Source organism: Heloderma suspectum, chromosome W, assembly GCF_057233095.1.
Source record: "Heloderma suspectum isolate Gila_16-S chromosome W, 16-S_ref, whole genome shotgun sequence".
Lineage (NCBI taxonomy): Eukaryota > Metazoa > Chordata > Lepidosauria > Squamata > Helodermatidae > Heloderma > Heloderma suspectum.
The window spans coordinates 27,959,468-27,983,551 of record NC_139475.1 but is presented as its reverse complement, the minus strand read 5'-3'; the positions used below and the strand labels follow the sequence as shown (position 1 = coordinate 27,983,551).

Genomic DNA, 24,084 nt, shown 5'->3' with positions numbered 1-24,084 from the left:
AGGACTCTGCTCATGTTAGGAGCTTCCAAGCCAACCTGTTCAGCAATGAGGATCCCATCCCTCCCTGTTTGTTGACAGAGGCTTTTGTCATGGTACTGTCCGTCCTGACCATGACATGGCTGCCCAACAGGGATGAACGGAACACGAGAAGTCCTAGGAAAATGGCCTGAAGTTCCAGCCAACTGATGCTGTGCCGCTTCTCCTTGTTGGACCAGATACCCTGTGTGGCTTCGTTCCCCAGGTGGGCCCCCCAACCAAAGAGGCTGGCATCCATGGTGAGTACTTTCTGAACTGGAACATTCAGGGAGACACCTTTCTCTAACCTTAGTGGCTCCATCCACCACTTCAGATCTAACTTGAGATGTGAAGATACCTGGACCCAGATGTGAGATACCTGTGCTATCTGGTCCCGGAATGGAAGAAGGTGGCGTTGAAGCAGCCACGTATGTAACCTTGCCCAGAACACCAGTTCCTGACAAGACACCAGCAGGCCCAGGAGCTTGGCTAAGTCCATGAGGTCTGTCCACTTTGCTGCCATCATGGTTGACAAGCAATTCTGAATCTTGACACATCTCTCCTCTGATAAGAACATCCTGAACTTCCTTGTGTCTAGCAGGACCCCTAAATGAGTCAGAAGCTGGGTGGGAATCAGATGACTTTTCTCCATATGATGCAGGCATGACACCATGGTCTGTATGTCAATCAGGCATTTTTTTCTCAAAGGAGACCAGATCAAGATGTTGTCCAAATAAGGGTGGTTCAATACTCCTTGGGTTCTGAGGTGAGCCACGAGAGCTATCGACACCTTGGTAAACACTCTTGGCACACAGGTCAGGCCAAAGGGCAGTGCTCAATACTGAAAATGGCGATTGTCATAACAAAACCTCGAGAATCGATGATAGGAGTCTTTTATTGGAATGTGCAGATACACCTCTGACAGGTCTATCGAAGCAAGGAACTTTGCTTGTTCCAAAGCTTCCGCAATTGATCAGAGCATCTCTATTGTTTCTTGGGGATATGCTTATTGAGCCATTTTAGAACCAGTATTGCCGTTACGTCCCCATTTTTCTTGGGAACTAAGAAAAAAATGGAGTAGACCCTGGAGTGGATGTCCATCTGAGGAACTGGCTCTATTGCCTTGATGGTTAGGAGATGCTCTATGGCCCTCAAGAATTTCTTGTGCTTTATCAGGTTCTTTGCCCTGGGAGAAGGTATGAACTTGGCCCTGGGCCAAGAAGAGAATTCCAGAGCATAGCCCCGAGCTATGGTCTCCCTGACCCATCCGTCTGTGCTGGTAATGATCTACATTGGGGCAAAATACATCAGCCAACCCCGTGTGTGCTCAATAGGGGGAAGACTGTTGGCATCAGGAAGACTGATGTTTCTTTCTGCCCTTAATGGTGGAGGAAGGAAGGATAGCTGGAGGACTGACTTTTCCCTGAGGATCTAGATCAGTGGTTGTCAACCTTCCTAATGCCACGACCCTTTAATACAGTTCCTCATGTTGTGGTGACCCCCAACCATAAAATTATTTTCGTTGCTACTTCATAACAGTAATTTTGCTACTGTTATGAATCGTAATGTAAATATCTGATATGTAGGATGTATTTTCATTGTTACAAATTGAACATAATTAAAGCATAGTGATTAATCAACCCCCACCCAAGAAGAGACAGGGCTCCTTTAGCCCATTAACACCCCCTTCACCCCTCACTGCCCAGCCCACCCCATAGGGACTAGCCTCTGCTTCCCACGACCCTACATAGGGCTCCTCTCCCAGGTCGTTTTGCCCATAATCACCCCCTTCACCCCTCACTGCCCAGCCCACCCCATAAGGACAAGCCTCTGTGGCCCACGACCTCCAGGTCCTCGCCCAGCCTTCTGACCCACCCCATATGCTTTTGCGCTGCGCCCTTCTTCCACACACCCTATAGGCCTCCCTTAGCCCATATAAAAATGCCCCCTTCACACACCCCCACAGCCCAGCCCACTCCTCAGGGGCAGGCCTGTGCACGCCGCGCCCCAACCCCACAGCCCGCCTGCCCCCCGCGGAGTGCTTCACAGCTGCCCTTCATCCCGACCTCAGGGATCCCCGAACCCACACAGGGTCCCCGTCTCCTCCTCGCCCCACAGCGCAACCCAGCCTACTCCACAGCATCAGGCCTCGGCTTCACACACCGTCCTCATGACCCGCGGCGACCATCGCGGCCCATCTCCCCTCACCCTCCTGGCTTGCGGGGGCCACCCTCTGCCCACAGCAGCCAGGCCTCGTCTCCCTTCTCTCCCCACATCCCCCAATAATTCAGCGTGCAGCTCTGGACACCGCCCTTCCCTCCCGCCGTCCCTCGTATCATGGAGATCTTCCCTCACCCGCCCATAAGCGGCAACCCTTCGGCCGCTCTGCCTCCCGCCATCTCCGATTTCTCCACACGCCATCCTTGCCTACCCCACGGCGGGCGGGTGGCCGGGCCTAGCTGGGCCTTGCAGGCGGCGGACACAGACACGCCAGCCCTGCCTGGCTCTCTCCCCGCGCTCTTACCGCTTAGGCCGCCGCCGCTTCAGCAGCCCCCCAGCCGGCCACATGCGCTTCCTGGTCCAGCCTCCCTGGGGCGGAGCACGCCGGACCCCGCCAGCCAGTCAGCCCCGTAAGGGGAGCCGCCACCGTCGGTGCTGGAGCCTCTGGGCCTCCCTTCCCTCTTCGCCTCCCCTTCTCTCGCCTCCCTCACCCGGAGCCTCACAAAGGTGCTAGATTCTATCTAGCGTATCTGCATGTGGGCGGACCCGCCTGGAGACGGATAGAGGAGCGGTGTCTCGGTTCCTAAGACCATCGGAAATATGTGTTTTCCGATGGTCTTAGGCGACCCCTGTGAAGGGGTCGTTCGACCCCCAAAGGGGTAGCGACCCACAGGTTGAGAACCGCTGATCTAGATGAACAGTTCCATTTATTATTGAAACCACCTGAGGGATGGGTTCTCTGTTTGGTCTTGTTACCTCAAAAGGAAAACTGCTGCCTGGGCTTGTGGTCCTCCTTTTTATTGGGTGGCAAGATCTTTTTCTTGTCCTTCATTTCAATCAACAGTGCCTCCAGTGGACTGCCAAAAAGTTTGGCTCCTTCGAAGGTAGAACTAGCAAGCCTGGATTGTGAACCAAGGTCTGCATCCCAATGACATAGCCAAATGTTTCTTCTGGCCAGGGAATTGGATGCCATGGCTCGAGCCTTGAATTGTAGAGCATCCAGGGCCAAATCTACCCCTCACTGAATCCCAGACGTAGAGATTTCAAAAGGCCTCTTTCCTTGGTGTGCGCTTCTGGGATGTTCAGCGAATGGTGGCCCAAATTGGGTCGATTCTCTTCAGCATTTGGGATCTGAGTCATGGCACCAAATTGTTAAGGAAATATGCTATACACACGCGCACACACACACACACACAGTCAGGGCCAGAAATATTGGAACAAGGGTAACTGTTTGGGCAGTTGGCCTCTGCACACCACCACATCGAAGGTGAAAGGAAACACACCCAGATGGGAGCGAAATCAGGACTTCCAGCTGTAATTCAAGGGGTGCGGCAAAAGTGGGGCACTGACCGTTCAGGAAGTACTTCGTTTCCCATCTGGGTGTGTTTCCTTTCACCTTCGATGTGGTGGTGTGCAGAGGCCAACTGCCCAAACAGTTACCCTTGTTCCACTATTTCTGGCCCTGACTGTATATATGATTCCAGTCAGTCCTTCCCCAAAAGTCAGCATTCTGTAGCCCCTGAACATGATCAGTCCTTGCTGGGCTGTTTTGCGGGTCCCATCCCCCTACTTCGTTTTTGTTTTTTTAAATTCCTAAATATTTTTTGTACCTCTGCAAACTTTGGGGGCTCCCTGAAGCCTGGTGGTATCTTCCTCTTGTGCTTGGACGGTGCCATTTTGGTTACATAATCAACAGCACACACAGCATAAACATTGGAAATATTGAGAATGTTGTTTTACGGCACAGTCTTAAGATTGAGGACAGATCTTTGAAACGAGCTTGTGTCAAATTAAACCAACTTGACTTGCTTTTGTGTTTGCAACTTGTGTGATAACAGCCGCCAAAGCCCATTCTGTCAGGGTGGACACTGAGCCCATAGAAGCCCAGAGTATTTCTGATTCTGAGGAAGAGCAGCCGCTCCTGGGAGAGGGGCGCGCTCATCCCTCCCAGGGTCAACGGCTGACGGAGATTCCTCCCACCGGCATTTCTGGCATAGATAGCAGTCCCGGGAGTGAGAGAGCGCGGGAAGCAGACTTGATGGACGCGTGACGCCGACGCAGAGAGCGGTGCCAAATGGAGGGCGCGGAAAGGAGGCGCAGTGCCCGGCTGGCGCGCAAACAACGGCTGCGCCCAGAGGCTCCAAGGGAAAATGGGAGGGACTCTCCCTAGCCCTTAAGTTCAGGGGTCTGCCAGTAGTTCCCTTTCAAACGGGGACCAACTGTTCCAACGTAGGGCATAGGTACTGTGCTGCTCAGATCTAGTTGCTAACGGTAGAGTTGTTAAGTTGTAAAAGAGGAATAAAGCTTTGAAAGGAATCCCTTTGTCTGTGTCTGGACTTGGCTACTGGATTAGACTGAGAGAGGCCTCCAAGGAGCCCTTGACACATTCTTCCTCAGAAAGCCGACAAATTGCTCCACAAGATTCTCTATATCTGTATTGGTGCCCATTGTTCTTGCCGTGTGAGAGTGTGAGCTTTTTACTCCTCTCAGTCAACAAATCCGGTCTTTCAGGTCTGCTGGACAGATTGTCCTATATGCCACCCAAAAGCTAATGACTGTGTGTGACTGGCAGTAGGGAGTGAGTGCTGGCTGAGGAACGTCTGTCTGGTCACGTATTGGCTAATGTGTTTGAACATGTATTGCAGCTTGAGGCCAACCTTCTGTGTGGACCAGTAAGACCTCCACAAAGAAGGAAAAGCAAGCTAGACTGAATGTTTGTTGAGGGACGTTGCACGTGCTAGAATGATGCTGTCGAGATGAGAATGAGACTTAAAGTGGTCTGAGCAAGTGTAAACCTCTATTGAAAGTCACTGGATTTTGTACACTGAGGTAACAGTGGATTTGAAATCCTATGTGTTGTGCCTTATCCCATTGTTATATTGGTTATTGTTATTTTCTTGCTTCATCTTTTTGCTTTGTATGTAGCCTAGCAAGCTTAATGATATATGATTTGTTTTAATTGTTTAATAAACAACTGCATATAGAATCTGTGAGAATTCAAGGAGAGAGTGTATTAAATTGTTTCAGAAAAATAGCAAGCAGTGAGGTGTGAACTTGCCCAGAATCATATGCAGCGATCATGCAGTCATCAATAGCACAAATACACTGATTTGCTAAAAAGTTAGCAATTTTCATGATTTTAGAGTTTGTTCTCATAGCTATATTCACATAGAGTGAAAGCCACATTTTTTCCTACTCACAGAAGCTAAAATAATGCACCACACTCACTCTTCACACTGTATACCTTCTAACTGATAAGGAATGCCTCTCCCTGGACTGTGAGAAACTTATTTTGCTGCCAGAAGAGAGAGGCCTTGGTGAAGGGGGGGCAGCGGTGTGTGCACTTTCTGACAGTTTTCTAACTCAGTGAGACTTGCTGTACAGAATCCTGAGTGAATTGGCCTGTTACCTGCTCTCGTCTCGAAAGAGGGAAAAGGTGCACCTCCGGCTCAGATAGCCAGCCCCGAAGTACGGCGCCCCGTCACTCCCCTGGAAAGCAGAGTGACTGAACCGAGGGTTGAGCGACGCGTGAGCTTTCTTTTAGCACGCAAACAGATTTCGTTCAGATGGAGATGTGTTGCTCCTTTAAATAGGCATTGGTAGTTGTGTGCACAAAGCGCTGCAGTGCCCCTACCATCCCCAGCCAGCAGGGCTGGTAGAAAAGAAAAATGGAACGGCGTCTTAAAGAACAAAGTTGCCCAAATCTGAGCTGAAACGGGGCTTGAACGGCCCGATGCTCTACCTTTGGCCCCGCCGAGCATGTGTGCCACTTGGCACCGACAGACTGGACTCCGTCCCCATGAGATCCCCATGGAAGACCCATGGGACTCCCGTCTCAGCACCCATGAAAGAACATCTCACTAACGGGCACTTAAGTGATGTGACTGTGTTGAACTCTTGCCAGGCATTAATGAAGCGTGTGAAGGCTTTCCATTCGCAGGTCAAAAAGCGCTTCCAGACGTTCCCACGACACAGTGTCACAGCCTGTAGCCTAGAGACTGAGCCTCATCAAAGTCCATCGGAGGAGGTCTTCCCTTGAGCCGCACTGGAAAAGACCCCATCAGGTGCTGTTGACCACCCGCACCGCCAAAGACAGCCCACCTGGATCCCCGCATCCCACCGCAAGAACGTGTTGCCCCCTGGAGGCGACGCGCCCCAGAACCGGACAACGCTGGATGTGCCCTAACACGGAGTTCGTCAGCCCTGTGGGTCACTTTGGACCCGGGAGAGAAGAACGTCTCTGGTTGCCATCGTGGTACTGGCTTGTTGCCCCCTTTCCTGCTATCGAGTGAGATCTTCTTAGACTTTCGGCCCTTTGGCCTCCTCCGGATTACAAAATAGCCACCTCCAAGGGACCAGCAGTGAGCCAAGCCCTTGCTGGCAAGGTGAGCACAAGCCTAGCAGAGAGCCTAGCGCCTGCGAGTGAAGGAAGAGCTGTCTCAGCCTCCACCTGGGGCGCATGCTTACGATGTGGCCCACCTGCACCCTGCTCCAGCTTGGCATCTTCAGTTGCATGAAAGCAAAGAACACTTCCCTGAAAGCACTGAACCAGACTCAAGTGGACTTAAATGTATCCAGCTGTTATAGAAATTTAAGTTGTAATATGGCTGTTATCCCATGATTTTATAAGCTATGCTATGTCTATTCTACCTCTGTGTGAGATTGCTATGCTAAACAAAGACACAGTGCCTTATCAGGGGCTCAGGAATGCCAAGAATTTTTTGCAATTTGCAAAAAAAACACAAAAAAGCATCACAGCTGGAAAGCTGAGCAGCACTGCTCTGCTCTTATCTGTCAAGGAATCTAGAAGAGGTGTAAGGTTACACCTTCCCCATTTGAACTGAGGAAGAGACAGAGAGCTTTTGCTAAAAACATTCCGTCTTTATTGACCAAAGCCTTCTTTGTTTGGATCCATTACTGTTTAGACTTTTGAGAGGCACTCTGCACATGGACTGGAACTTTAGACTGTTAGAGACTTGCTGTGAACAATACTGTGAGGGTTGTCATAGCCTTAAACTCCTGTTGCTGTAGATTGTGTGTTTGTGGTCAGCTCAGTATACAGCAGAGCTTGATTTGTGACTTCAACGCTCAGATGCAAATTGCTAGAGATTCACAGACTACAAAGGAAACAGCCTTCAAAAAGTTCAAAGAGAAACTACGAAAGTTAGTTTCCATTTAGAAAAAAAAGGGGCAGTAAATTCTCTTAAGAGCTGAGAGGGAAAAATTCTGCCCCCTCTCCCATGATACCTCTAAGCCCAGCTGTGCTTCTGAAGCCTGAGAAAGTTCCTGCCCCACGTGTTCCAGCTCTTTCTCAGAACGTGAACTCTCTGGACACTCTATATGCTCAGAGGCAAGCCTGACACTTTGCCAAAATTTATGCAGCGTGGAGTTGCCGATGCAAAAATGGTGGCTTAGAACTCTTTGCATGTATGAGAATGCCCTTCCCTTAATCTTGATGGGCCCTGACCATGCAGCCAGAGGAGCAGTATGATTGCTAGAACTGCTCCATCATGCCTTACCATGCAAAGAAATGTTTTCCACTCATGGTGTTAAATTTCAATGGTGTGAAGCAGGCAAGGCAGAACAAAGAAGCAGATAAAAGGCTAAACAGAATGTCGCTTTGATTGCAGTGGCAGATAGATTATCTATCTATTAGGTAGATAAAGGCTTGAAGAAGGATTTTAGGACTCAGAGAAAGAACATTTGTAAAGAAAAGTGTGGCCATAGTCGCCCCCCAAGATGAATAGCCTCCAGGGTGAAGGTTTAAGTAAGAAGGTTTAAATAAGAAGGTTTAAGTAAGTTTCTGTTGAGACAACGGCAAACAGCCTAACTTGCAGAGAAGACAAGTAGAGAGTTAAAGCTGGTGCATGGCACAGAGAGTTTGAAACATGATCTGCAGAACAGGCAAGTCAGAAAGATGAGTGTGCCTATTGCAAAGAGAAAAAGGTATTGGCAACAGACTGCCCAGAGCTAAAGGGGAAAAAGAGGGGGGCCACAATAGCCATATAAAGACCAGGGTCCGAAACCTCCACCCTGAAGGGCTGCTTGGCTCTGAAGAACCCTTTAGTTACAATAAAAGCTAAAAAGGGACTGAAACGTTTGACTGACCTGATTATAAAAAAGAAGGCAAAGCCCCTGTATGAAGCTTTGACAAAAATATTACCCACTGGAAGTGGACAACTGAAACAGAAAAGGCTTTTCTTAAACTGAAGCAAGCCTTGATATCACCGCCTGCTTTAGCCTTATCAGACCCCAGATCATGAAACCTTTAGATGCCTTGATGAAGCCAAAAGTAGCAGCTGTGGTGCACGTTAAAGCTGGTGCCATAAAAAGAGTGCCATTCCTGAAAAAAGGAAAAGGCAATGCTGGGCAACTACATTGCTACTACACTTTCACTTCCTCACTATCGTGCTCTACTCAGAAAAACGAGCGGGATAAGGGAGGGGGAGTTGGGTTCTGTGGTAGTTGAAGCGGTGCGCGCCGCTCACGCGCTTATACGCGTGCGCAGTAAAAATCTCTCTCTCTCCCTCTCAGCCCCTCCCTTCCTTCCTGCCTTCCTTCCTGGGCTCGCGCCACTCGGGTATACGTTACGCCGCCCGCTTGTTAGCTGCCTCGTTACGGCATCCGGCCCGGTCGGCGGTTGCGGCCTAGAGTTCCACGCAGAAGGCCGGAGGTGCTCGCTCTGAGGGGCCCGTCGCAACTCGTCCGCCGTCTCCGTGAGCCGGGGGGGCGGAGGGGAGAAGCGAGGAACCGCCGCCGCCGCCGCCGCCACCACCACCACCTCCTCAGCTTCCGCCATCATGAGCGTGGAGGCGTACGGGCCCAGTTCCCAGACGCTGACTTTCCTGGACACGGAGGAGGCCGAGCTGCTAGGCGCCGACACGCAGGGCTCCGAGTTTGAGTTCACCGACTTCACCTTGCTCAGCCAGACCCAGACGCCGCCTGGGGGAGGCTCCGTCGAATGCGGCGGCGCGCCGGGCAACCCGGGAGCGCCGGGCGGAGGAGGGCCGCCCTCCGTCATTGCGCCGGGGCAGCTCGACGCCCAGGTGAAGCTCAGGAGGGAGAAAGAAAGATGACGGGATAATGAGGGGGAGGCCTGCCGTGTTACAGAGAAGCGGAAGAAAGGGGTGGGGAAGAGGAAATAACGCCCCATTGTGTGTATATGGTGGGGGATACATGTGACCCCGCCCGCGTCTGTGTGCCTTTTGAGTATGTTTAAAGCTGTGTGCATGTTTAAAAAACGGGAGATTGGATAACTGCCCGTGGACAGGGCTATGTCCCCCTTTCTCTGTCTACGTATATGCGTTATATACGCACATACTGCATATAGAGGGAAAGGGAGCATAGACTATATATACACGTGCACACACAGTGCCCCAATATTACTTTTACCTCCTGTCTAGAAAAGACTACTTTTCACCACAAAAGGCTGCATGCACACATACATGACACGTTTGTGTGTGAGTGTACACACACTCCTCCCCTCCCCCCCCTCCCCTCCCCTCCCCCCCCCCCAGTGTTGCTGTCTAAATCTCGAAGTAGAACTATTTGTGGTTAGAAGCCCTTTCCAGAGGGGTGGCTGTGCTGTGTAACAGACCAAAGTCTTAACACATTTATTATGGGATAAGCTTTCACGTGTAGGCACACTTGTATATATATCTGTCCATCACTATATGGCCTCTGTGTGTACATTAGTTATGACCATGCTGCCTGGGAAATAAGGGAATTGCAGTCCAATGCATCTGGAGGGCATCAGGTTGGGAAGTTTGGAGTGCACATTATAGATACACCTGTAAGTATGTGTGGATATTACATATACTGTAGGTATACATAATGTATTTTGGCTAAAAGTAAAGGTATGGTGGGGTTTTAGTGGAGATTAGTCACAACTAATGTTAACTGCATTAGGCTAATGTGTACCTTTTTGTGCCTTTGGAGGAGGAGTTGAAAGAATATTGATTTGTGTGTGTGCATATGTATATTAGCTAGGAAATATTGGAGAAGTGTAACAGTCTTACAAATAAGCCCCCTAAAGTCACTAGTCCTTACTGTTACTAGCCTGCCTCTTCTTGACATAATCTTTAGGCTGCAATCCTGTACATACTTCCCTGTGAACTTTTGGGTAGACATGCATAGGTTTGCACTGAATATCATTTTGTGAGTTCTAAACAGAGAGCTAACTCCCAGTTTCCAAAGGTTTCCCTTTCAGGTCATCTGAAGGCAACTCTTACTTCCCATAGGTGACTGGGGACATGACTATTTACAGGAGCAGAATGCAATTATGAGTAACGCTTAAAGTAGTGTATGAAACAGGAGATGGTGTGTAGAAACTGGGGAGAAAAGGAACAACTTTTGTGTGAATATAACATAACCTTTTGTGGTTAAAGTAGCCTTGTAGAGAGGAGGCCAAGAAATATTGGGATGGGGGGCACTATAATGTGTCATAATGCATAAGAGTACTTTGGGGATTAAGAGAAGACTCCCCTCTCCTCAACCAAGCACAGGGTTTCTTACCAAATCATGTAAGGGCTTTATTTTGTGATCCTCCCAGAGAGCTTGGGCTAGTGGGTGGTATAGAAATGAAATAAATACATGCTGAAAAGGTTGTGTGGATAGAGCAACATCAACAGCAGTAGTTTAACATGTGAGTAACTAGGTGTGTTATAAACCAGAGGGGGGGGGGGGAGAGGGGGACATGTGTGCATATGCATAATGAATGCAACTTACCTAAGCAAGTGCCCGGACTATTAAGAGTAGATTTCCACTCTGTTCTCTGGATTTGCTCTGTCTTGCGGCCTTGAGGGAAGTTTAATCACCTCATGCTGGACAAGTGACAGCAGCCAGTGCTTGAAGCCTCTTGCATCTCATTTGGAAATGCTTCTTTAAAGGATAAAACATCTCTGTGTGAGTTGTTCACAGGTGATAACTGTGATAAATTTGCAACTCTCTTTTAAGAATTGACTGCTGGCACGCTGCAACCTCTATGCTAACCTTGTGCCTTATGAAAATAGACCACAGCTATTGCAGTTTTCTCTTTCTTAGCCACATACAGTCAGCGCCAGAAATATTGGAACAAGGATAACTGTTTCGGCAGTTGGCCTCTGCACACCACCACATTGAAGTTGAAAGGAAACACACCCAGATGGGAGCAAAGTCAGGACTTCCAGCTGTAATTCAAGGGGTGTGACAAAAGTGGGGCACTAACCATTCAGGAAGTACAGCCAATGGCATATACACACCCCCATTGTTGGGGGCTCATAAGAAATGGAACAAGCCAACATCATTTCAAACTTAAGGATCGCCTTTAATTACCTGGGTGAAAATCCTTTGCAGCCAATGACTGCCTAAAGCCTGGAACCCATGGACATGACCCAATGCCGAGTTTCCTTCCTCAACATGCTTTGCCAGGCCTTCACTGCAGCTGCCTTCAGCTGCTGCTTGTTTGTGGGTCTTTCTGCCTTCAGTCTTGTCTTCAGTAAGGGAAAAGCATGCTCCATTGGGTTCCAATCAGGTGACTGACTTGGCCATTGAAGAACATCCCACACCTTTGCCTGGAGAAACTCTCGGGTAGCTTTTGCTGTATGTTTTGGGTCATTATCCATCTGCAATATGAAGTGGCGTCCTATCAGTTTGGCAGCATTCAGCTGAATCTGAGCACAAAGTATAGCCCCATACACTTCAGAATTCGTCCTGCTGCTTTGATTAGCAGTTGGGTCATCAATAAACACCAGTGACCCGGTTCCATTGGCAGCCATACATGCCCAGGCAATACCACTGCCTCCACCATGTTTGCCAGATGATGCGGTATGCTTTGGATCGAGAGCTGTTCCTTTCCTTCTCCATACATTTCTCTTCCCATTATTCTGATCTAAGTTAATCTTTGTTTCATCAGTCCAAAGAATCTTATTCCAGAACTGGGCAGGCTTAGAATAATAGAATAGTAGGGTTGGAAGGGGCCTACACGGCCATCGAGTCCAACCCCCTGCTCAATGCAGGAATCCGTTGTTCGACAGCACATCTTGCCTTTAGAATGAGGCGAACAAAGTCCAACTCCATAATCTGGGAGGAATTCTCCACTTTAGCATGTATTTGAGCAGCTGCTCAACTTGATTCACTCTTCCCTGTTGCTCAGGGCTTCACTTCTTGGGTTTGCTGATGTCTCTTTGTTTCTGTTTTTAGGGAGACTTTTTTAATGAACCTTTTGGTGTTTTAATTCATGGATGTTTAATATAACCGTATGTTAGACCTCTTCATATTAACCAAGGCGTTAAGCATGGATGAGGGCAGTCGGCTATATATCCTGCATTCTCAGGAACGTTTGGGGTGGTCTTGTCTTCTGGGGGCCATTAAGGCTGCAACTCAGTCAGGATGTTGCAGGGTGAAAAACTATAATGTCACATTAAAATACCTACTCTCCTCCCATCAAACAAGGATATAGCACACTTCCTCTCAGTGCGATATGTATGGTTTTATGCACACATGTGCGCACACGCACTCTCTTTTACCTCTTCAACTACCCTATGAGGTAGGTTAGGCTAAGAAATACTGACTGGCCCAAAGTTGCCCAGTGAGCTTCATGGATGAGTCAGGATTTGAACATTGGTCTCCTAGGTCCTAGTCCAGTGCTGCAATCACTGCTGGATCCAAGAGAGACTGCATGTGTATCTGAGAATATATACAGACCTGTGTGTGGGAATACATATACGTTTTCCTTAATGTGACCCATTGGTTAATTTAGAATGAGCAAGGCCAAGCAGGATGCCATTACTTAAGGCTGGTTCCAATCGGCAAGACAATTAAAGACATGCAAGTCCTTTTCCTACTCACTTTTCCTCCATATAGGCTGGGGATCAGTACTGGGGGCAGGGGGGAGACCCAAATCTAGGACCCAAAGGTTTCATTCCACCAAGCCCCAAGCATAGACCCTGATCCCAAGGTCCAGTGCTCCAGAAATGGGAAAATGGTAGGGAAGGAAATCTACAAACCTCAGCTGCCAGCTCCCCCCAATTTAAACTAGCTGTTCCCCCCGTAGCTTTCTAAAAGCAATGGATGGGGTGGGCTCTGTAATTCCAGCCCTGGCAAGGTCCCACTACTCTCATGCACTAGTATTCACCTCAGCCCCTTTCTTCCAGGCAGAAATTGGAGTGAAGGTCTAGGGATGGATAGAAATCAATTGTGTGTGTTCAAAAATGGTTTTTAATTTTTAAAACAATTCAATTATAAGTAAGTGTGCCTTTTAAAATTATATAAAAAGAAACTTGGATATAGTGCAAATGAACATACTAAAAGCTCCACTTACATTTTCTCAAAACAGAATCATGATGCTCTGTCAAGCTTCTGAGTTAAAGGCTGCTTTTCTGTGTAAAAGAACCCCCCCCCGGGGGGGGGGGATCTGACTTCTGAGGTTAAGCACTATAAATGACACAATGTGCCAGTTAGCACATGATGACAGCAAATCAGGAGCTAATTAATTCTTAGGTTAATTTTGGGTTGTTTAACCCATGAACAATCCAACGTGTCTGGGTTCACACATCACAGAGCAAACTATGATCAGGCCAATAGGAGGTTGCATATTGAAATTGGAAGTGGTTCACACCTGGCATGCACCACATCAAATTGTAGGTTAATTAACCCACAATTGGCTGCTGTTATGTGCAACCCGGGTCAATAAGTAATCCATTGTATTGTATTATTGTGGGCTTTCTACTGGACTCAGGGACTAGGAAGTCATTATAGATCCTAGAATCCAAGAGGTGGCATCCTGAGGGCCAGTTTACACATAATGAGTTGTCGGGGCCAAGCAAGAGAGAGTGGGGGTGCTGCCTGCAGTATCAGCCACTTCTGTTTTTACTCAGCAACCCACACTCAGCTCCTTCATAAGTTGCTGAGCATGACATCCAACCTGGACCAATGGGTTGTTCAGGGGCTGAACAACCCAGCAGGTAACCCAACAAGAAACTATGGATTAACTAAGCAAGATCACTTATTGAAGGCTGCAATTCTGTGCACTCTTATTTGTAACTAAGCCCCACTGAATTACATGGAATTCTCTTCTGAGTAAAGATGCACAGGTTTGAGTTGAAATGGGTCTCCAGAACTATCCAGAAACAAGTGATTACTCCTATAAAGGCATCATAGCATTTCTCCACGGTACATATGTGGAGTCAGCAGATGATCCTGGTGGGATACAGACCTGGCTCGCACGTAATGACAACCCATGGTTTAAACCACCTATGGGTTGTCATGCACAAGCAGGAGAAAGTGAATGCGCTGCCTCCCGCATGGCCACCACATCTGCTTTTACTCAACAGCCCACGCTCGGCTCCATCGTAGGATGTTGAGCATGACATCTGAACCCAGATTGATGGCTTGCTTAGAGGCTAAACAACCCAGAGGTTAACCCAACAACAAACCATGTGTCTGGGTTCTCATGTCACCCTCACAACTTTTGATCAGGCTGATCAGAGGTTGCTTACAGAAACCGGAAGCTGCTCACATGTGGCATGCAGCCCTGCAAATCATTGATTACATAACCCATGATTTGCTGCCGTGACATATGAACCAGGTCATAGAGTGGGCTTATCTCAAAAGCTCCAGTGTTCTTATTGATGCTTACACAGCCTATGACTTTAGGTTCTCTGGTTGTGTATTTTTGGGAACAGATAGAAGATGCCTGATCGAGGTCCTGAAGTGTGTCTGTGAAGATCTGGTCCTCCACATCTGTAGAAAATTACTTCATCAAGTTGTATAGTTCCTTCTGGATAGGGTCCTATAAAAGGCAGCACTGGTGAGTTGCCTCAGCCTCTGTGTGTAGTCTTAACTTGTTCATGATGATGACAGAACTTTGTTTGTTGGACTTCTTTAATTATGATGTCAGTATTGTTTCTGAGGCTATAATTTATCAAGAGCAGAACTCTGTCTTCTGTGGCTTAAATAGGGACAAAGGTTCTCTAGCACATTACATGAGTTAATTAGTTCACCAGTCTCAGGATATCTATTTTAAGTCAGGGTTTTTTCCTTCCCCTATTCTCCACACACACACCCCATATACTTTTTATAATACCTGTTTTTTTGTAATGCCTTGCCTGCTGAAGAGATCTGCAGATCTCAGAAGCTTGCATATGTTTTGTGATCTTTTGGTTTGCCTAATCAAGGTATTGCACTAATATGGATTTTGGAATGTTTCTTATGGCCAGCATGGCTACCTTGCTTTTTTAGGATGTCCATGTTATCACCCAAAAGCTGTTTTGTGAGTGGCTACAGTTAATAACTTCATTGTCACTGTGTGTACTTCCTGCATTCATTTCCTTCTGAGCTCACTGTTTACATTCTCCTCCCTAATAATTTGTCTATATACCTGTAAGTCAGAACAGCACTTCATGCTTTTAGTGAAGTGGACTGTAGTCCACCAAAGCTTATGCCATAATAAATTTGTTAGGCTGCCACAAGACTTCTTGTTCTTGATTTAAAGCAATTATTTAAGTAAATCCCATTTTTGTGGTGATTTCTAGCAGTTGGCCCCGCAAGGGGCTCTCTTGACCCCCCAACCCCTGCTCTTGCATTGTTAAGAGCAGGAGAGTCTTTGGCAGACAAAGCCCTCACCTTGTGAGCAGCTGAAGTGTATCATTCCTCTGCTCAGGCCCTGCAAGCCTTGGAAGAAATGAGCAGCTGAGGTGCAGCCTAAATCATGGTCCCTTCCCAAGCTTCTGTTGCTCTTCATACTAGGGAGGGCTGTGTATGAAAGAGCCCTCTGCTTATAGCTTAGCTTGTGGAGGAGTGAGTCAGTGTTGCCAGTCTCTCAGCCCTTGCTTAGGTCCTCTTAAAAGTGACTTGCCTGGCAGGAGTGTAGGCTGAGTGGTTGTAAAAGTTGTTGTGCTTGTTTAGCAGGTGGAAATGCTCCAGTTCTACAAAAGGTGTGGGCTTGTCTCTAAAGCTCCTGTGTTCTTATTGCTGCTTAGGCAGCTTAAGTTCTCTAGTTAGTCTTGTGCCTCAGGTAGTTAAGGAACAGCAAAGGGAAGGGGAGGAACTTCGTGCAACTTGTTCTGATTAAGTTAGGCTTGGAAAGTTTGAAGTGTCTGTGTTTTGACACATGGGGCTGTCTTGAGGAATGTGAGTGATCTGTGTCATATGGCTCTTAAAGTATGAGACTGATGACTGGAGGGTGTGGGGAGGTGATTTGAAACTTGTGGTAGGAAAGGATGTAGATAACAGGGAAGGGTATGGAGGGAAGAAAGTGGGGAGGCAATGATGGAGAGCCAAAAGGAATAAAGCTTATTGGGTGGGTGGGAAACTCAGGTTAAATATGTTTTCTTTACTTCCTGCTTCCTTCTAAAAGGGCCATGATTTTTTTTTTTATCAGGCATTACAGTAACAAATTCAAGAGTGTGTGTGTACTTGTTAAATAGCCACTTGCCCATGGTGTGTAAGAATTGTCTCCAGGTGACCAACCGGGCAGCCTACTAAAACACTTTTTGGGCTAATAACTTATTTGCAAGGCTGCCTGTCCTGATATGCCACTGGAAAGACTGGACCTTGCACAGCAGTGGTGCCAAGTGAGCTGCGTCTGGTGAGGTCCCCCAGCCCACTCCAGCTGGTTGCTTTTGGTTAACAGCAAAATGTACTCAACAGCCTGAGTCCATGTCTGTCTGCTTGTGACATTGGAGCCATTTCTCTCCTCGCCCTTGCTTCTGTGAATCTCAGTTGTGTGACTGAAAAACTTGCTTTGCTCCAGGTCAGTGGGCCAGACAGCATCCTCCAGAATGGGGCAGTGGATGATAATATGCCTAAGACTAGCCAGCTCCTTGCAGAGCTCAATTTTGAGGAAGATGAGGAAGACTCTTATTACACCAAGGACCTGCCTGTGCATGCCTGCAGGTAAGCTGGTGGGGCCTGCAGCAGCAAGAGCTGGATATCCTCCAAGTTCACCACAGAGTCTCTCCCTGTGGCCCAGGAGTCATGTCCATTTTAGTCTGTTTTGCAACTGGCCCCTCCTGCCACTGTTGAACTACTCCCTCCTCAGGCTTCTGGTGCCTACTGGTGTCCTCACCTGCAGCTTGGGCAAGGAGGCTGGGTTTGCAGGCGTGATCTGTCTGGCTGATGGGAGGTTTTAGAACTTGGATTGGGCTGAGCCAAACTCTAACTCAAGGTAAAAGTTCTCTTTGTGATCCAGGATGAGGCACTAGACCAGAGAGCCTGGGTGTGACATGCTGGTCAGGATGGGTTGCTGACTCCCACTCCCTTCACTTCCAACACCCCACCCACATCCCTGTATGCCAGGAAGAGGGTCCCTCTTCTGAATCCTATCTGGCTGTGTGTGTGTGACCCTTTCCCTGGCTGGGAGCACCGGATCACCCCAGGAGCTGTTGGCTCTGGCCCTGTAAGAGCTGTTGATGCATTGACAGCATTGCAGCTGCACACACCATCTTTCCCAAGCTTAGGGATTGTGAGCTGATTGTGGTCAGAGGAGGTCCTACCAGTTGCCTGCTTTGCCTCTGTCAACCTTCTTGCAAATATCCACACACACGTGGCACATAAAACATTGTCTTCAGGTGACTAGCAACGAAATGGGTGCTGGGTGCTAGGTGGTCTTTCAGATGGCAAGGGGTGGTGGAGGGAGGGGGGTTGCTGAGGTTCCCTAAGGCTTCTCTAGTACAGAAGCAAATCTGTTTTATTCACACATACATGGCAGCCTGGTTCATTTGCCCAGTTATGCCACAATTTGCCATGCTCTTAGCTTCTTCACCAGATAGCACAGTTGGATGTATGGTGATCTCTGGTGAAGCGTCCTGATTTCTTGATCATCTTCACATGCTGCAACGTTTTGTAGTTCAGCACAGAAGGCTTTGGCCCTCTAGCAGCGTACACTTCCTGTGGTCAAAGCACAACTTGAATTGTGTTAGCATAAAGGAAAACTGGGACTTTACTACTTATGCCAACTCTTTACGTTGCATAGAAACTAAGAACACTAATCAGCTGCACAGCATTTTTCTGTGGCAGTTTCATATTGGCTCAACTTGTGTTGGAAAGGGCCAAGGGAAAGCCCCTGTGCTTGTCTCTCCTTTGAAGCAAAACTAACTTACTGTCTCCCTGTGTCCTTAGCTACTGTGGCATCCATGACCCAGCTTGTGTGGTCTACTGTAACACCAGCAAGAAGTGGTTCTGTAATGGACGTGGGAATACATCTGGCAGGTAACATCACACCCACAGAAGTGGCAGTGATAACTTAGGTGGCTCTCCTCTGTTGAACTTATGAACATAGGAAGCCACCTCACACTGAGCCAGTTCACTGGTCTCTCCAGCCCAGTTCTGCCTGCTCTGACTGGCAGTAGCTGTTAAAGATCTCAACCAGAGGCCTTTCCCTTCTCGCCACCTCTCAATGGGGAGGCCAGAGTTCAGATCTGGGACCTTTTGTGCGTATTCAGTGTAGAGCTGTGCACAAATAGCCTCTCAAAATTCTCCAGCCTATTTGTGGAATTCAAACCATTTCACCCAATTTCAAGGGGAGGAGAAATTCTCCAACAGTTTCTCACAGGTAGGGCTGGCTATTGGCAGGGGTTGTAGCACAGCTTCTTTCTTTTTTCCTCAGGGCTTTTGGTTTACTGCACTTCTTCTGTGGGTGGTAGTATCATCAACTTGTGTTGAGGCTTCCACTCTTTTGAGCCAGGATTTTGAATTTCTTTTGGTGGTCTTTTTGAGCTTACCTAATCCCTGCGAGGTGGCTGAGGGTGCTGTGTGTGTTTTCTCTCCCTATTGCACATCTTTCCACTGCTCTGCAGCTCCCAGGCCACCTGCACGTCCTGAACTGAAAAAGCCCCATGAGAGGAATTGCCTCATGATGTCTTCCTCATGCCGGCTTTAATGGAAGTGCGGGAAGCCGAGGAGGCTACAGGCTGCCGCAGAAATTGCTGTACAATGACAGACACTATGTTGTCTATGATCATCTGTCACTATGACAGACACACGGCACTAGTTCAGTGCAATGCATGTGGTCTACCACTATGTCATGGTCCCTTCCAAGTCCTGTAAGGATTTAATCTTGAGCATGCATTCCTCACAGTTAGGACTTAACACCAAGCAACTTCTAAAATTGAATTGATTTAATTATAAGCCACCACTTGGGGCCTAGTCCTCATAAGACAGCTTCAATCGTATGCATATAAAATGCCAATATTTCATAAAACAAAATCACCATGAATGCACAAAAATTGCAATGTAAGACACAGCATAAAAACAGCAGTCAAACTCAGTTATACTAAATAGTAGCATCCAGTTCAACACATTAGCATTAATACAGATAAAATAACTAGCACCAGGTCACATGGATAGCAGCTTTTCATATCAAGAAAAAAGATAACAGAACAAATAGGTTTTTAATGCCTGTTTGAAGGCTTGCAGTGCTATACAAACCTCTACTGGAATACAGTTCCATTAACGTAGGGCCACTACTCAAAAGGCCCCCTTTCTTGTGCACACCAGCCAGATTGCTTATACCAGTGGGCGCATGAGTAGGGCCTCCAAGCATGATCTGAAAGCATAGGCAAGTTGATAGGGCTGTAGGTGATCCTTCAAGTAACCTGGTCCCAAAAGATGCACTGTGTCATGGAATGCAAGAGAAACAGTATTATTTCTGTAAGATGGCTTTGCTTGTTTACAGCATCTGGATGCATAAGGTTGCCCTTGAAGAAGCTTGTTCCAAGATGCATTGGGCTGTATAAATTTTCACCATTGATGCCACTGAGAACATGTTTCTCTTTTGCATTCTTTCTGGGTTTGGTGCCTCCCTCTTGTGGTTGTGCAATTCAACCCAGCGTGGGTTTTTTCTGTATTTCGTCAGCCACATCGTGAACCATCTTGTGAGAGCTAAATGCAAGGAAGTGACTCTTCACAAGGATGGCCCTCTGGGCGAAACTGTCTTGGAGTGTTACAACTGTGGCTGTCGTAATGTGTTCCTCCTTGGCTTCATCCCAGCCAAGGCAGACTCGGTGGTCGTCTTGCTGTGCAGGTGAGAGAAACTGCTTTTTTGGAAGCAAATTGCTGGGCCTTGATGGGGCAGTCTCTAGTCTTCTACAGCCTTAATGAATTATGAGAACTTTTTTTTTTAATTACTCTCGGTGAATCTCTTCTTCCATTCATCTAATATAGTATTTTCTCTAATATCTTGGTTGTGCAGGCAGCCTTGTGCTAGTCAGAGCAGCTTAAAAGATATCAACTGGGACAGCTCACAGTGGCAGCCTTTGATCCAAGACCGCTGCTTCCTTTCCTGGCTGGTCAAAATTCCTTCTGAGCAGGAACAGCTGAGAGCACGGCAGATTACTGCTCAGCAAATTAACAAGCTGGAAGAACTCTGGAAGGTGTGTATGAGAGATTGAGGCAGATGGTAGAGTGAAAGGAATGTAGGAAAGACACCAAGTCATAAGCAGATCTGCATGTACTGGGCATAGAATGCAGCTTCCAGAGAATCACAGTTTGCTGTTTAAAATCAAGTGTCTAGTCCTTATTGCTGTGATGATATGCTTGAACATCTGAAACCTGTGATGCAGAAGATGTGGCTGAATAAGATTTTCAGTTGTTGGGAGTTCAGAGCTCTCTCTCTCCTTGCATCTCCCACCTGAGTAGCAAAACATTAGGAATTCTGCATTTACCATAGTACAGAACTTGGATTGTCTGGGTGCAGAATTTTTAAATGTTTTAGCAGCATTAACACAGTTGTGGTCAGGTGGGGACTGTTTCTGTACGAAACACCCTAATAAGATACTTTATAGCTTGAATAGATAAACGTTTCAAATCCACCAAAGTCACCAGTCCACCATCTCCCACATACCTGTTTTTAGTTGTTTGTGGCCTAAAAGTGTGGGTGGAGATCTTTCGTCTGTATTGGGGGCACTGTCCCTAGCTTCTCCCTTGATTTAGGAAGGCCCGCTGTGAAACTAGCTGAAGTCAGGTGGGTTGCGGTGTGGCATAGTACAACTGTTGAATGCTCTCTTCTGTGTGACTGCAGGAGAACCCATCCGCCACCCTGGAGGACTTAGAGAAGCCTGGTGTTGATGAAGAGCCACAGCATGTCCTCCTCAGATATGAGGATGCTTATCAGTACCAAAACATCTTTGGGCCTCTGGTCAAGCTTGAGGCAGACTATGACAAGAAGCTAAAGGAATCCCAGGTAAGGTGCAGGATGGGGAAGAAGCAGCTACCTCAAAATAGATTGGCCTGGTGGTAATAGGAATCTCTTGCTGGGTTTTCCTTTGAGTGAGACCCCCTGTTTGCATAGCGAAAAGTTCTCTGTGCTGGAAAAGAGTGGATGTCCTGTGTTCCTTGCAGTGAGTGTGAGAGAGTATTCTTACTAGCTATTTCATTTGTGTCCTGCTGTATCTTAAAGGCTGTGAGTAGCTTACACGAAGGAGGGGGAATTATTTTCCCTGTGGGTGGGGTGTATCCTCGGAGGCGCTTTTGGATTTTTTCCTTTTTGATACTTTGTATGTACAGCGCCTTCCCTCTCGGTTTTCCCATTTTTGTGATGGACGGTGTATTTTATGGAGTGGGACAATTGTTTCAGTTATTCCAAAGAACACTTGAGACAAATTTTTACAACAACCATCACTGTTTGAACAAAATAACCAAGACAAAGCTTCAGGGGGCATGCAATGGTCCTCCCTTGTAGAATTGCACAAAAAGATCAGGATGGAATTGCATGCCTCCACTTTATTAGAATATTGTCAGGCACAATGGATTCCACGGGGGCTCAGAACTCTTAAGTAGCCAGGGCTGTTCACTGATGATCCAGCTTTTAACCAAAAATGGTGTGCCATTTTGAACAAATGTTCCTTAGACATTATGATTTTGATAGTGGAAACTTCCAACCATTAAAGAACCTAGGGAGGCAGTGGGCTGTCCCACACTGGAGGCCTTCAAGACGAGGCTGGACAGCCACCTGTCAGGGATGCTCTGACTTGGATTCCTGCTCTGAGCAGGGGATTGGACTTCATGGCCTTGTAGGCCCCTTCCACCCCTACTGTTCTATGGCTCTATGAACATGTTTATCAATACTTTCCTGTATACAATTCTGGGTTTTGGAGTCCACATATGATGACAAAAGTCTAGAATCCAAATTAGCCAGTCTGGACAAGGATTTGTAGAAATTTCATGAAGATTTTAAAAATTTCAAACAAAGGAAGTTCTTACGTGACAAAGAAGATTATGCTACTAACAGTTTATCCTTGGCTATTTAAGAAACAAAAGAGAAACAGAACAGTAAGGTTTTTGGACAGTACAAAAGAATCCATGGAATGGGACACGTCAGGAGAAATAAGTAGCAAGAATGAAACAATACAAACTCAATCGTCATCACAAGATTTTTAGACCACAGCAGACCCTTACAAAGTATTCTTTCCAACTGCAACAGAAAGAGACGTCTCAAAGTAAGCCATGCGCACCAAACATCCAAGAGGAGACTTTGATAATTGATTTGTCTGCTTAGGGCCCTAAGTACAACAGAGCATCAGGTATTTAATAAAGGTCTTTCATTCGTACCTACTCCTAGATACGACCCAGTTCACACACGGATGGAATTATTCAGGTTCTTTAGGAACCTAAAATTAAAATATTCCCAAGGAAGAAATATCCACACAACACATTCCTGTACACCCTTTTGACGTCCATCCAGGTTTAATCCACCAGAACCTATAGACACCTCTATCAAAATATTTGAATGAAGGGTTTTAGAAGATTTGGCCAAATATGAGTCTTCCAAGTCTTACAGATGGTGCAGACAAGAAATGAATGTGCTTAAAGATTTAGCAAATAACACTTCCATCATTATAAAAGAAGCAGACAAAGGGGGAGCTTTAGTCATAAAAGACCAGAGTGACTATGAGGCGGAGGTCGAAAGACAGCTCACTGACAGCTTGTTACGTGCCTTGTCCTATGGACCCTACATCACAAGTTTCAAGGGACATAACAAATAATATTAGAAGATCTACTGATGGGTTATATTTCCCTTTCAGAATATGATTTAATATGATTTTTTGTATAATAAACTGAACACCAGTTTTTCATGTTTTACCTAAGATACACAAAAATTTGTACCCACTCCCGCGGCGGCCAATAGTTTCAGATATTAATTCGGTTTTAGAGCCCTTGTCTAAATATGTAGATTATTTTTGCAACCTTTCCATAATAGTGTGGTGGCACTATATAGATGATACTTTTTCCATCTGGCGAGGTACAAAACAAAAATTACAGTTACTTAAAGAACGGATCGATACATGTGATCCTCATATACAACTTGATATACAGTACATTACGTTTTTAGACATTGTAATTAAAAAGTTGGAGCAATTACCCACCCTACTATATAGGAAGCCTACAGATAGAAATACCTATTTATCCTACTCTAGTCACCATCCACTTCACTTAAAAAATAACTTGCCGTACTGGCAATTTCTGCGTATTAAATAGAATTGCTCAGCAACATCAGATTATAAAAAAAGCCTGTATACTACAGCAACAACTGAGTAGTAAGGGATACCCTCTTGGTGTTATACACAAGGCCAAACAAAAAACAGATTGCAGATCTAGGGAAGAGCTTCTAAAGCCTCAGCAACTTATTAAAGATCAAAGGGTAGTTCGTAGTCTAACATTTGATCATAATACCCATGTTATATGAAAAGGTATTTTAAAATATTGGCACATAGTTAGAGATGTGCCGGGGTGTAGTGAAAAACCATTAATAACATACAGACATGTGAAAAAATACACCCTCTTTGAGTTTATGGTTTTACGTATCAGGACATAATAAAAATCATCTGGTCCTTAGCAGGTCTTAAAATTAGGTAAATATTTTATTTATTTCTA

The 24,084-nt window shown here is 46.7% G+C and overlaps 1 protein-coding gene across 3 annotated transcripts in view; it reads left to right on the top strand.

Moving 5' to 3' along the window:
* The first annotated feature begins 8,770 nt into the window (after positions 1-8,770).
* The window catches only part of LOC146333942 (regulator of nonsense transcripts 1), a 42,880-nt gene continuing 27,566 nt past the window's right edge, over positions 8,771-24,084 (top strand). For 2 of the 3 annotated variants that reach the window (XM_084825134.1, XM_084825132.1), the window contains exons 1-6: positions 8,771-9,281; positions 16,967-17,109; positions 18,334-18,423; positions 20,069-20,236; positions 20,405-20,585; positions 21,233-21,394. In XM_084825134.1, the coding sequence (XP_084681260.1) occupies positions 9,036-9,281; positions 16,967-17,109; positions 18,334-18,423; positions 20,069-20,236; positions 20,405-20,585; positions 21,233-21,394 (990 nt within the window). In that variant the 5' untranslated portion in view covers positions 8,771-9,035. Of the gene's footprint in view, positions 9,282-14,912; positions 15,023-16,966; positions 17,110-18,333; positions 18,424-20,068; positions 20,237-20,404; positions 20,586-21,232; positions 21,395-24,084 lie in introns of those variants that run through there. The other variant, XM_084825135.1, reaches the window with a different exon arrangement.